Raw genomic sequence first — 13,700 nt, 5'->3', positions numbered from 1 at the left:
AAATTAGTATACAATTTGGTAATTATCAAAATATAATATATCTTTTAGTCAATTTCCAACTCTATGTGTGCCTTTTGGCAATTCCCGAAATAGCTTCTACAACTATTTTAAAATTATTTTAATTTAAATAATTTTAACTAAATTGATAAATAATATTTTAATGTAATAATATTTAGATATTATAAATCCTAAACCCTAAACTCACACTAAACATATTGTACCAATCAAGTAATTTCTACATGTTTGTAGAAGGTAATTTCTACACGATATAAATCTTAAATCCTAAATTTACTTTACACATGTTGTAGTAGCTACTAAGTAACTTCTATAGATTTTAGTAGTGAGTAACTCCTACACATTTTAATAATTTCTACATATCATAATAACTACCGAGTAAATTCTACATGGTATAAATCTTAAATTTTAAATATGTTATAATAGTTACCAGATAATTTCTACATATTATATAGTAATTATCTGATAATTTCTATAATTTTAAAAATTATCCGATAATTATTATATGTTACAAAAACTATCTGATAGTTTTTAAGGCTGAGTGAAAGGCTAATGTCCATTTAATCCTTTTGGAAAAAGGGACGGATGTTTGTCTTGCCGACGTTTCTCTTAATTTGAGATCTCTGCACGTGAGATTATTCCCTTTTAATAGTACATTATTGTGCAAATTTAAAATTTTGATATTTGGGAAAAAAAAACGACGACAACAATGGGATTCAACTCATTTATATTATAGGTCGATCAAACAAATGAATAGCGGTGGTCATGGAATTTGTATCCTTTAATTTTGTTCAACAAAATTTCCACATAATTGGGCCCACAGGCACAAAAGTCGGCGACGGCGACCATCAACCAAGTTTCCTCCACTAGATGGAATGGCAGCGGCAGCAAATGTCCACATCAGCCGAGCCCCACCAGTAGACGTGGCAGGCACCGAACGACTCGGAGGCCCGCCCATGTCCCACCTCACCGTTTCGGCGCCGACAGTGGAACGGCCGATAGAGCCCCTGCATGCGCTGCCATGCACCGGCTCTTCTTCTCGCCCCCTCTATTTAATCAGAGCATCTTCGATAATCGACCAGAACAGGTACACAAGCGGAGCTCGCTTCCGAATTCTTATTGGCAATGCCGATCACCAGCATCGCCGTAGGGACGCCGGCGGAGGCGGTCCACCGGGAAACGCTCAAGGCCGCGCTCGCCGAGTTCATCTCCACCCTCATCTTCGTCTTCGCCGGCGAGGGCTCCGGAATGGCTTTTAGTACATATGCTCCCCCTCCGGCACCTCCTCCATCATGAATTAGGACCGCGGCAATTAATCCATCAGCTATAATTTATTTTCGTTGGCATGACAGATAAGCTTACAGACGATGGATCGACGACGCCGGCGGGTCTCGTGGCGGCGTCCCTCGCCCACGGCTTCGCCCTCTTCGTGGCTGTCTCCGTCAGCGCCAACATCTCCGGTGGGCACGTCAATCCGGCCGTCACCTTCGGCGCCTTCCTCGGCGGCAACATCTCTATGCTCCGGGGGATCCTCTACTGGATCGCGCAGTGTCTCGGCTCCGTCGCCGCCTGTCTCCTCCTCAAGTTCGCCACCGGCGGTCTGGTAAATCCATCATCGCCAACTAAAAAAGAAGGGAAAAAAGATAGTTTAAAAGTTTCATTAATATGAAAAACAAATTTGCAGGAGACGTCGGCGTTCTCTCTGTCGGCGGGCGTCAGCTCTTGGAATGCTGTGGTGCTGGAGATCGTCATGACGTTCGGGCTGGTGTACACGGTGTACGCAACGGCCGTGGACCCCAAGAAGGGAAACCTCGGCGTCATCGCGCCCATCGCCATCGGCTTCATCGTGGGGGCCAACATCTTGGCCGGTGGCGCCTTTGACGGCGCGTCCATGAACCCGGCCGTCTCCTTCGGCCCGGCGGTGGTCAGCTGGACCTGGACCCACCACTGGGTCTACTGGGCCGGACCGCTCATCGGCGCCGCCATCGCCGCCCTGGTCTACGACGGCGTCTTCATCGGCCAGACCACCCACGAGCAGCTTCCAACTGCGGATTTTTAAGTGATTATCGAAGGAGTATCAATTCGGATACCAAATCTGTATCCAACTATATATTGTTTCTTGATTCAGTATTGTGCCATTTTTTTCTTGTGAAATAATATGAAATAAATTTGTGTGTTTTTTTCATGAATATGTTATATGCACACACCTTGAATTAGTATATAGAAATTGAAACGTGAGCAATATTTGAAATTGAAATTAGGTGAGTCATCGGTTGTTTTTGGTTATTACACCATGCATCTGTTTGCTTATCTACCCTTCTTCCCCTGCTTCACCACTCGGTCCACATTTATACATGGCAACCATCAGAATTTCATTGCAGCAATAAAAGGTCAATCTGCCACCCTAGCAATTCCACACGGCCGGCCGGCCGGCCGGTCTCACGGCCATTTATGAGAAAGTAAATCCAAAAGTTATATTTAGCCACTATGGGAAAGACATTTTTCTTGATCAGATTTGACTCTTACTCATGATAACAATATCTACCCATAGTAGCTAACGCAACCATGCCCCAAGGCAACCATCAAAATTCATGAACGGTTCACAGTTATATCACATACATGTAGGATTGAATCTCTACTTGATACAGGCTAACACTTATCAACAACACCGTACAATAATTATGTCATTAAGAATATAAATCTCAATTATGTCATCTAAGACATTAAGCATGAAGCGGGGGTTATATTATTAGATGTTGATTCAATGTTTAGATTTGTTAACCCATTTCATTAACAATAATAGACTATTATTGGTTATGGATTATTAGGTGAATGGCCCCTATAGGATGCGCCAAGATATATAGGAGAAGAAGTTCATTGATTTGAATATCTTGAATCTTTGATTTAATTGAGTTTCTTTATCTTTCTCCTCTCTTCCCCAATGAGAAGGATTATGGATTGACGCCCACTCTTGTAGAAGATCGTTTCTCATTTGCAAGAACTCCGATGATAAGTAAGATCAATGACTCTTACAATCGATTCAGGTTAGCCCATTCTTAGTCATTGTTTCAATTTTCAATAAAGCCTTAAAGATAGATGATAGATAAATCTTGTACTTGATGCGTCATATGGATTGTTTTCGATATATCATATTGCTTTCAATTGGTATCAAAGCTTAAGATTAGCTTATTGTCATCTTTTAAGGTGAAGTTGAAAATCAACTTGGTAAGAAGATTAAGGCTATTAGATCAGACTGTGGTGGTGAATATTATGGTAGATCTAATGGATTAGATGAACAACGTCTTGGATCATTTGTGGATATTATGTAGAGTGTGAAATTGTGGCACAATACATCATGTCTGGGACGCCTCAGCAGAATAGTATAGCAGAACGATGAAATTGGACCTTAAAAGGCATAGTGAGAAGTATGATTATATTTTCTTTTCTACTAAAGTTTTTATAGAGTGAGGCACTTAAGACAGCACTTTATTTACTCAATAGAGTTCTTAATAAGAAGGTAACATAAACTTATACGAGTTATGGATAGGTAGAGCACTTAGTCTTAGATGTCTACATGTCTGGGGTTATCCAACTGAGGCTATGCCCTATAGGCCTAACAAAAAAATTAGATTTAAGAACCGTTAGCTGTCATTTTGTAGAATACTTTAAAAACTTAATAGGCTTTAAGTTTTACAACTCCTTGAGACAAAAAAATGTCAAATTGATTGAAGACGGTGGGAACGATAAAGTTTGGAAAATATCAAGATCATTAGTGATCCTAATATGGTACTAATGCAGTTGATAGTGAAATGATCATCATTCCACATACCGTTGAAGTTGCACAACCGGAAGGGGTAGTTGATCATAATATTTTCATGTCCCCTCCAATATAATTGGAAGGTATATCAATTCAAAGAAAGGTATTCCCTCCTATGATTGCCAACCACTTTAAGATCAAGTGTTACTAAGGAAATTCATGATGTGTCATGATTATGTATATCTCCAAGAGCATGAGTTTGACATAGAGTTGTAAGATGATCTTACATCCTTCAAGAAGTCAAACAATATCCTCACCCGAAAAAATGGATTGAAATCATGGGGGAAGAGATGAATGGTGGTGTAGAGAGTACCAGATGATCGAATCTAAGTTTTGATTATGACAAAGGATTCAAAGTTAAAGTTACTTATTGTCTAACAAGTGTGATTGAGATTGCAGGGAAGTTCTAAGTGTTCTAAGCAAAAGTCCTAGATGATACAAGGCAGGTGGAAAACCCTAAGGGAGGTAACCCTAGGTCAACGAAGTCTTGGTGGGTCGAGTACTTTCAATGAAATCCTAGAGTCGGGGACTCTAGGTGAAAATCTTGATGGTCGCGGACTAGGTGAAAGTCTGGACGGGTCGTGGAGCAGACATCCAGCATGAAGACCTGAAGTTTCGGGCACTGAACAAAAGTCCAGTTGGACTGGAGGACCGGTCTGACAAAAGGTAACTCTTCTTAGAGAAGTAGGTGAGGACACGTTCCCTGAAGAGGGAACAATATGCGTCGGTTCAACCTAGGGTTTCAAGAGAAAATTTGAAAGTCAGAACCAGAAAGTCCGAAGGCTGTCAAAAGTTATATATTGCTTTACTATTATTTGTTATTTGTCTAACTCTATTTTGCAGGGAAACTAACATTTTGCAGGTTGAAGTTTCGGCCTTGATCGGTCGACCAAATCGAGGATCGATCGACTAAACCTCCAAGCAAGCAGAGTAGAGTTCTAGCCAGCTGATTGGGTTCGACCGAAGGATCGGTCGACCGAACTTGGGTTCAGTCGACCGAACGGTGGATAGACGTGGTCGGGCCGGGTGGATCAGATCATATAGGCAAGTGAGGTCAGCGGGATTGGTTGACCGAATGATGGGATTGGTCGATCGAACGAGGAATCATCCAAAGCGACAGAAGCTGGATGAGAAGCCGGGCCAATTCAGGCAGGATCGGTCTACCGATTAGGAGAATTGATTGACCGATCAGGAGAATCAATCGACTGATCAGCGATGAGTCAAACCTGATCTCGAGATCAGTGGATTTGGATCAGGTCTGGGTTGCTTATAAAATGAGGGATCGATAGTTGGTTCGACAGATATTCTAAGATCAAGAAAGAACAACTGCTGCTCTCTTCTACGTTGTTCCGACAATCGACGATCTATTGCTATTCTTTATTGTCGGTAAACCTTATTGTTAATACTTAATCTTCTGTACTCTTCTTTGTAAAGAATTTACAAATTTATAGTAGATTGGCCAACATAAGCGATCAACGATTACGAGCCTTAGAGTAGGAGTCATCACAGGCTTCGCACCAAGTAAAACCAAAGGTGTTAGCTTTGTTTTACTTGTTCTTTATTCCGCTGCGTTATTCTGTGTTTTTCGAAACGAGTGAAAAAGCCACGAGTACTATTCACCCCCTCTAGCATGCATCGATCCTACAATTGGTATCATAGCTAGACCATTATGAATTGGTGAAACCACCAATCGAGCAAGAGGGATCCTTTTGAAAGTAAAATATATATCATTTTTGTTTAAAAAATATTCTTACGCCTTTCTTTTTTCCCCTCAATTTTTTTTAAAAAATCATTTTTATTTTTTTACCATTGGTCAGTGTTGACAAAATATCTCATTTAACAAAATTTGTAATAATAAATTTTTTATTATTTTAGAAATTAGTGAAATACTATTTAATTTTTCTCCACCATTGCTAATCCAAGACCAAGCTTTGGGACAAATCTACTTGTTTTTGTCGTGTACTAGATTTGTTCAATAAATGGCATACCAAGATGGGTACAGTACTGCACACCCACCACTCTTGTCCAGCGAGAATTTCGGATACTAGAAAGATCAGATGGAGCACCAACTGAAGACCCAAGTGGAGATATGGACCATAATCTAGATTGGATTTATAATTTCCATCGAAGAAGGTGTACCCATTGCCTGTGACAAGTGGGATGCACAAACAAGGAGAAAAACTGAGACAGATGCAAAAGCATACACTCCTATGCAGACTAACAAATAAATAGCTTGATCGAGTTAAAAAGTTCAACAATGCTAAGGAGCTTTAGGAAAAATTGATCAAGCTTCATGAGATTCCGTCAGAGCTTGAAGACCCAGTAGAACCTAAGTTTGAATTTGAGTATGAATTCCCAGAGTCAACATCAAAACCAAACTCAGAAGAATCGGATTAGACCAATTTCACAACACTGATGGCTAAGGAAGAGATAACTAAATCTAAGTCCGAATTCGAGATGACAACAGTCAAGGGGGAGAATCCTATCATGGATCTAAAAGGTAAAATTGTAAACAAAAATTTCAAATTTCACATAACTTGTTTTAAGTGTAGGAAGAGAGGGCACCACAGAAACCAGTGCTCTACTTGTAAGATTCGAACGACACAACTGGAGGAGTCATCAGAAGAGTTGGACGAAGAAGAACATGAGCAAACAAGCTTTGTTGCTCTACCAGCACAAGTGTATGTTGCCGAAACCAAGTCTGAGTCCAAAACTGGAGCTGAATCAGAAACTGAGTCTGAAAGAAGTCACGGATCCGTATCCATTTTTGAAGGGCCAAACAGCATTATAAGTTCTCTGTTTCCAGGTACTCAAGTAGACGAATTACAAAACTTAATTGAATACTTGTTAATAAAATTGGCTAAATTCAATATTTGGTCAAATCACTCCAAAAGGAGGCAACGGTCCTTAAGGAGGTGACTAACTCGAGTTCTTTGACTGAGCAAGTTCAAGAAGGAACCTCAACTCAAGTCCAACCACTTAAGGAAGAGAATTCCAATTTAAAAACTCAAGTCAAATAATTCAAGGACTCATTGGAACGATTCACTTTGGGTTCCAAGAATCTTGATCTGATTCTTGAAAAATAAAGAGCTGTATACAATCGATCCGGACTTGGATATAAGGCTAAACACAAATTTAAATAATATTTATCTCTTGTAAATCGATTAAATAGAAACTTAGTCCAACCATGGGTCCCCAATTCTAATCTGACTAATCAAGTTGAGCTTGTTCAATATTGGATTCTCAAGGATCAAATCCATTACCTTGATAGACTTTATCGATGCTATGATCCAGGAGGAGCCAATAAAAGAACCATCTTGGTTATTAAATAGACTTGTTTGATGTTTGATTTACTGCTTTTCTTATACATGTTTAGATTAGGGTAGATAAGGACTTATGCTTGATTCACAATTGACTAGTTAGACCTAGGATTTTCAGAAATAAAGTTAAATATTTAATTTCTTTAAAAGACTTTGTCTAGAAGTGGTTGATGATCAAATACTCAAGAAGGTCTAGTATCTCGCCATAGCTTTGAAGTTAATTATTGAAATGAATATTTAATTAACTAACTATTAAACCTTAGTCTAACTCAAATATGAATCAATCCTTAGATTTTAATCTAAAGTGAAGATTAAATTAACCATCTTAAAAAACTATTAAGGTTCCCTAATTGAAAATCTAGAAAAGGGTGAGATGGACCTAGGTTTAAAATAAAAAGTAGTTAACTAAATCCAAATTAATTAAACTCAATTCATTTAAGTTAACTTAATTAAAATTCAACTAAAATTAATTCAATTTAATTAATCTAAGTCAATATAATTAATTTTAAAAATATAATTAATTTTGAAATTCTAATTAATTTTAAAATCTAATTAATTTCAAAAATCCTAATTTATTTCAAAATCTTAAAAATATAATTAATTTCAAAATTTTTCAAAATATTAATTATTTTTAAATATTAATTAATTTTTAAATCATAATTTAATGTTCAAATTTTAAATATTTTCAAATATTAATTATTTTTAAATCATAATTAATTTTTAAAAGCTTAATTATTTTCAAATCATAATTTAATGTTCAAAATCTTAAATATTTTTAAATATTAATTATTTTTAAATCATAATTAATTTTAAAATATTAATTATTTTTTAATATTAATTAGTTTTTAAATCCTAATTTAATATTCAAAATTTTAAATATTTTCAAATTTTAATTATTTTTAAATCATAATTAATTTTTAAAATCTTAATTATTTTCAAATGTTAATTAATCTTCAAAATTTTAATTATCTTCAAAATTTTAATTATCATCAAATGTTCAAATTTAATTAATTTCAAAATTAAAAATTATTTTAAATTTTAAATTTAACATTTTTTAAATCCAAATTTAACTTAACTTATTACAAACTTAAATATTCTTCAATATCATAAATATTTTTTAAAGTCATAGATAGAATTAACTTAAAAATTAATTCAACTCCATCTCACACAAACTCATAAGTTGAAAATACTTGATAACATAGAATGAGTGAGACGGAAAATTAGAAAAATAAATAATTACTTTTACTTTAAACTTGTATTTTAACTTTGAACTCTCATACTTGGACTCTATGACCCTAAAGCTTAAAGCATTTATCTTTTTTGACATTAATTAAGGGGGAGTGAAAGGAAGTTTAAGTCGTTAAAGTTAAAGCATTGTTTTCAAGATTTCAAAGGTAATTTTGTAGATCTTTACAGCTTGGACTCTATGACCCTAAAGCTAAATTTAGTGTTATTTTTGGTTTAACTATTTTTGAAAAGAAAATTTAACTATTTTGAAAAGATAATTTTTCAAAAAGGAAGTTCAAATCCCAAAAAAAAAATTTAAAAAGTATTTTTAACTAAGTTTTTATATACTTAATTAAGTTTTTCAAAAAAATAAGTTTTTTTTATAAAGGCTAAGTCATTTTCAAAGCTAAGTACTTAACTAAGTTTTTTAAAAAAAATTAAAGCTAAGCACTTAACTATGTTTTTAATCAAACTCTTTTTAAAGCTAAGTACTTAACTAAATTTTTATTAAAAACTTTTTAAAAGCTAAGTATTGAACTAAGGTTTTTTTTTCAAGAAAATCTTTTTCAAAGATAGGTATTTAGCTATTTTGTTTAAAAGGTAAATGATTTTTAGGCCAAGTAACTGTTGTCCTTCAGGGAGAGTTTAAAAGATTAAAAACTCGCCTTTCAAATTTAAAGACTCTTTTTCTCTCTCTTAGTACTCTTTTTTTTATATATGACAAAGAGGGAGAGAAAAGTTAAAGTTAAGAGTTAAACATAAAACATGAGCATAAGGGAGAGTTTTTTTTAATATGTCAAAATTATTTTATTTTACTTATGCTCATGCTTAAATTTTCTTTCATTATATTATAGTACATATTATTATGTTTTACTTAACTTTGAACCAGGTTGGTATAATCAAAAAGGGGGAGATTGTTGGTGCAAGAAACACCAGACGGTAGAACCTAAGTTTTGATTATGGCAAAGAATTCAAAGTTAAGGTTACTTATTGTCTAACAAGTGTAATTGAACTTACAGGGAAGTCCTAAGTATTCTTACATAAAAGTTCTAGTGGATATTAGGTAGGTGAAAAATCTTAGGGGGAGGTAACCCTAGGTCCTAAGAGGTGGTAACCCTAGGCCAACGAAGTCTTGGCGGGTTGAGTACTTTGGGCAAAATCCTAGAGTCGGGGATTCTAGGTGAAAATCCTGGTGGTCGCGGACAGGTGAAAGTCTAGACAGGTCATGGAGTGGACGTCCAGCATAAAGACCCGAAGTCTCAAGCGCTGAGCAAAAGTCCAGTAGATCTGGAGGATCGATTTGGCAAAAGGTAACTCTCCTTGGAGGAATATGTAAGGACACGTTCCCCGAAGAGAGAACAGTTGTGTCGGTTCAACCTAGGGTTTCCAGAGAAAATCCAAAAGTCAGAACCGGACAGTCTGAAGGCTGTCAAAAGTTATATATTGCTTTACTATTATTTGTTATTTGTCTAACTCTATTTTACAGGGAAATTAACATTTTGTAGGTAGAAGTTTCGACCTTGATCGGTCGACCGAACCGGGGATCGGTTGACCGAACCTCCAAGCAAGTAGAGTAGAGTTCCAACCAGTTGATAGGGTTCGACTGAAGGATCGGTCGACCAAACCTGGAGTTCAGTCAACTGAACGGTGGAAGCCGGGCCGATTCAGGCAAGATCGATCTACTGATTAGGAGGATCGGTCGACTGATCAGCGATGAGTCAAACCAGATCCCGAGATCAATAGATCTAGATCAAGTCTGGGTTGGCTATAAAAGGAGGAATCAATCAGTTGCTTCGACAGATATTCTAAGATCAAGAAAGAACAACCGATGCTCTTTTCTATGTTGTTCCGACAATCAACGATCTACTGCTATTCTTTATTGTCGGTAAACCTTGTTGTAAATACTTAATCTTCTATACTCTTCTTTATAAAAAATTTACAAATTGATAGTGGATTTCCCAACGTAAGCAATCAACGATCGCGGGCCTTGGAGTAGGAGTCATCACGAGCTCCGATCCAAGTAAAACCAAAGGTGTTAGCTTTGTTTTACTTGTTCTTTATTCCGCTGCATTATTCTGTATTTTTTGAAATGAGTGAAAAAGCCACGAGTATTATTCACCCTCTTCCCCCCTCCCCTCTAGCACGCATCAATCCTACGATGAAGTATATGGCGGGCAACGACGTTTGAGAACTTGTTGAATTGCTTGAAAGTGGGAAACTTGTTAGTTGTAAATGGATATTTAGAATCAAACATGATTCACATGGCAATGTCAAAAAGCTTAAGGCATGTCTAGTCGCCAAGAGATTCAATCAAAAGGAGGACATTGATTATAAGGAAACTTTTCATCGATTTCGAAGAAAGACTCCCTTAAGATGATCATAGCATTTATAGCTCATTAGGACCTATAACTGCACCAAATTGATATAAAGATTATGTTTTTCAATGAGAAAATAATATATATGGTGCAATCAGAGAACTTTAAATTGGGAGATTCAAAGCATCTAGCATGTAAACTAAGGAAATTTATTTATGGGATAAAGCAGGTATCTTGTCAATGATACCATAAGTTTGATTAAGTTGTTTCTTTATACAGTTTTAAGGAGAATTCAGTTGATCAATATTTGTATATCAAGTTTAGTTGGAGTAAGTTTATTATACTTGTTCTATATGTGGACGATATATTACTTGCAGGTAATGATAAGAGTCTGTTACTAAAAATCAAGTCATTTCTATAAGTACCCTAGGTAAATTTTGATATGATCAACCAAGTCAAGTTAGGTCCTGCGTATTTAATGTCTTGTGTCTAAGTATGCAGGGATTTAAGAACATAAGAAGTTCATCGGAAGACACAGCGAGCGAGAAGGATGACATGGGAAGTGAGTCGACGGGCTCGATGCATTCAAGGGACGAGGAGATGTGGAAGAGTACATCGATAGATGAGAAGAATGTGCACGGCTCTTCAGAGGGATAAAATGCCGGGGAGGAAGTCTGCTCGATGAGAAGGATAGAGTTGGATTTGAGTGAGATCAACTTTGGATGACCAGAGAATTACCCAAGTAACTAGAGAGCTGCTGGAGAATTCAACACGAAGTTGATTTAGTGCCCAGACCAGGTCCGAGCACCCAGGCAAGCTTGGACCAAGGACAGGCACCTCGTTGAGATGTTGCAGCGAGGATCAAATTTGGAGTCCATGTCAGCAGCCTCTAGGCGCCTGGGTACTAATAAGGGGCTTATCATGAAGCCGTTGCGAAGTGGATCAAGGTGACTAGTGGAGGCATCTGGACCTGGTCCAAGTGCCCAAAATCTGCTACATTTGAAAACGGCTACTTTTGACCAGTGGACTATAAATTGAGTCCTAGTCATCTTAGTTCGAACAACACACTCAATCTAAACTTTTGAATTCTATAATTTTCTATTCACGCTTTAACTTCTGTAAGAGGCTGCTCCGCCTCTAACGCTTTGCTTAAAGAAGGAGTCTTTTTAGTGCTTTTACATAGTTCTTGGACTAGAAACTATCTAGTTGTAAACCAAGTAATCTCTAGTCTCTTATTTCATTTTTATGCATTTGTTTGTTATTAACTAACGTGTGTTGTCTTTGCTAAAAAGAAAGAAAAAGATCCTTTTTTTTTTAATTCTAATTTGCAGGGCTATTCACACCCCCCCCCCTTTAGTTAGCTTACACGGGACCAATAATTTCTATCCAGTGAATTTAAAATGAAGGATCTTGGTGATATATTGTTCATGATCGTTCAAGGTGCACACTTGGACTATCATAAAAAGAACTATATAGAAAAGGTCATTCGATATAACATGTAGAATTGTGCTCCTAATGACACTCCTATATCAAAGGGTGGTAGACTTAGCTTGCAACAATGTCCACACGATGAACTTGAGATTAAGGAAATGCAACAATTCTTCTATGCATCGAAAGTAGGGAGTTTGATATATACTTAAGTATATACACGTCCGAATCTTGCATACATTATGAGGATGTTGGATGGATATTTGAGTAACCATGAATTAGAGCATTAGAAAGTTATAAAGAGGGTTATGCAGTCTTTTCAAAGAATGAAGGATTTCATGCTCACATATCGGAGATCAGGTCATCTGGAGATCATTGGATATTCATACTCTGATTTTGTCAAATGCTTAGATAGTAGGAGGTTCGTCTCAGGTTATGTCTTCATGTTGGCTAGAGAGACTATATCATAAAAAAACATCAAACAGACGCTAATAGTCACTTCCACTATAGAGGTAGAGTTTATAGCCTACTATAAAGCTTCCATCCATGGGATATGGAGGTAGAACCTTATCATTGGGTTACATATCATTGGAGGGGCATCGATAGGCTATTGACAATCAACTATGATAACAAAGTTGTGAAATTATTTTCCAACAATAACCATAATTTATTAAAATCTAAACACATCGACATAAAATTTTTGGAGGTTAAAGAAACAATTCAGAGTGGTCAAATTATGATAGAGCATATAAGGGAAAATTCCATATTAACGTATCCGCTCACCAAGGATTTGTCACCCAAGGTGTTTAATCAGCATATACTGAATATGAGGGGTCATTCTTTTGTGAATTACCAATTTGATAGGAATCTATATTTTGTGTGATGCTCTATATTAATGAACATATATATTTTTGACTTATTATATATACTAAAGTTTTTACACGTGTATAAACTTGTGACTCTTTAACATATGGATATCATGATTTACTATTACGATTTTGCATACGGTTTTGTAAATATGATGTGAGACTTACTTTTAAGTTATAAAGTTGAATTATTATTTACCACTACGATTTAACATAAAATATTAGTAAATATGATTCAGATCCTATTTGTGTCATAAAGAGAACTTATTAAGAATGAATATTTATAGATCACATTTTGTGTCATTCTTATACTATGCATTCATATTTGATCTATATCATTAATGATATTAATATTATGATTGTTGTTGGGTCTTGTTTAGTTATCCTAATTCTAACTTCTTTAGTCTTGTATTAATTTAATTAATGGACCAGATTATTTAAAGGTGTATTTAATCCATAAAGTTTTGGCATGTTGAGCTCAACTAAGATATTGTGTGGTGTATATGATATTAAGTATAGTCTAAATGAGAGATTGTAGGATTTAATATCTATTTGGTGAGCTATCACTTGATTAACAACAACACACAATAATTATGCCATTAAGGATCTAAACCTCAATTAAGTGATAATGTATTAAGCATGAAGTGGGGTTTATATTATTTGATATGGATTCAATATATAGATCTGTTAATCCATTTCATTAATAATAATT

General features: G+C 35.9%; 1 protein-coding gene across 1 annotated transcript; it reads left to right on the top strand.

Annotated features, from left to right (window-relative positions):
- The first annotated feature begins 1,084 nt into the window (after positions 1-1,084).
- Positions 1,085-2,198, top strand: LOC122024273 (probable aquaporin TIP1-2). The gene is made up of 3 exons (XM_042582854.1): positions 1,085-1,273; positions 1,368-1,618; positions 1,700-2,198. The coding sequence occupies exons 1-3, from the start codon at positions 1,141-1,143 to the stop codon at positions 2,072-2,074; spliced, it is 759 nt and encodes a 252-aa protein (XP_042438788.1). The 5' UTR covers positions 1,085-1,140; the 3' UTR covers positions 2,075-2,198.
- The last annotated feature ends 11,502 nt before the right edge of the window (positions 2,199-13,700 follow it).

The sequence above is a fragment of the Zingiber officinale genome, chromosome 9B (genome assembly GCF_018446385.1).
Source record: "Zingiber officinale cultivar Zhangliang chromosome 9B, Zo_v1.1, whole genome shotgun sequence".
Taxonomy (NCBI): domain Eukaryota; kingdom Viridiplantae; phylum Streptophyta; class Magnoliopsida; order Zingiberales; family Zingiberaceae; genus Zingiber; species Zingiber officinale.
Note: the sequence above shows the minus strand (reverse complement) of the source record. Positions and strands in the feature narration are given on the sequence as shown.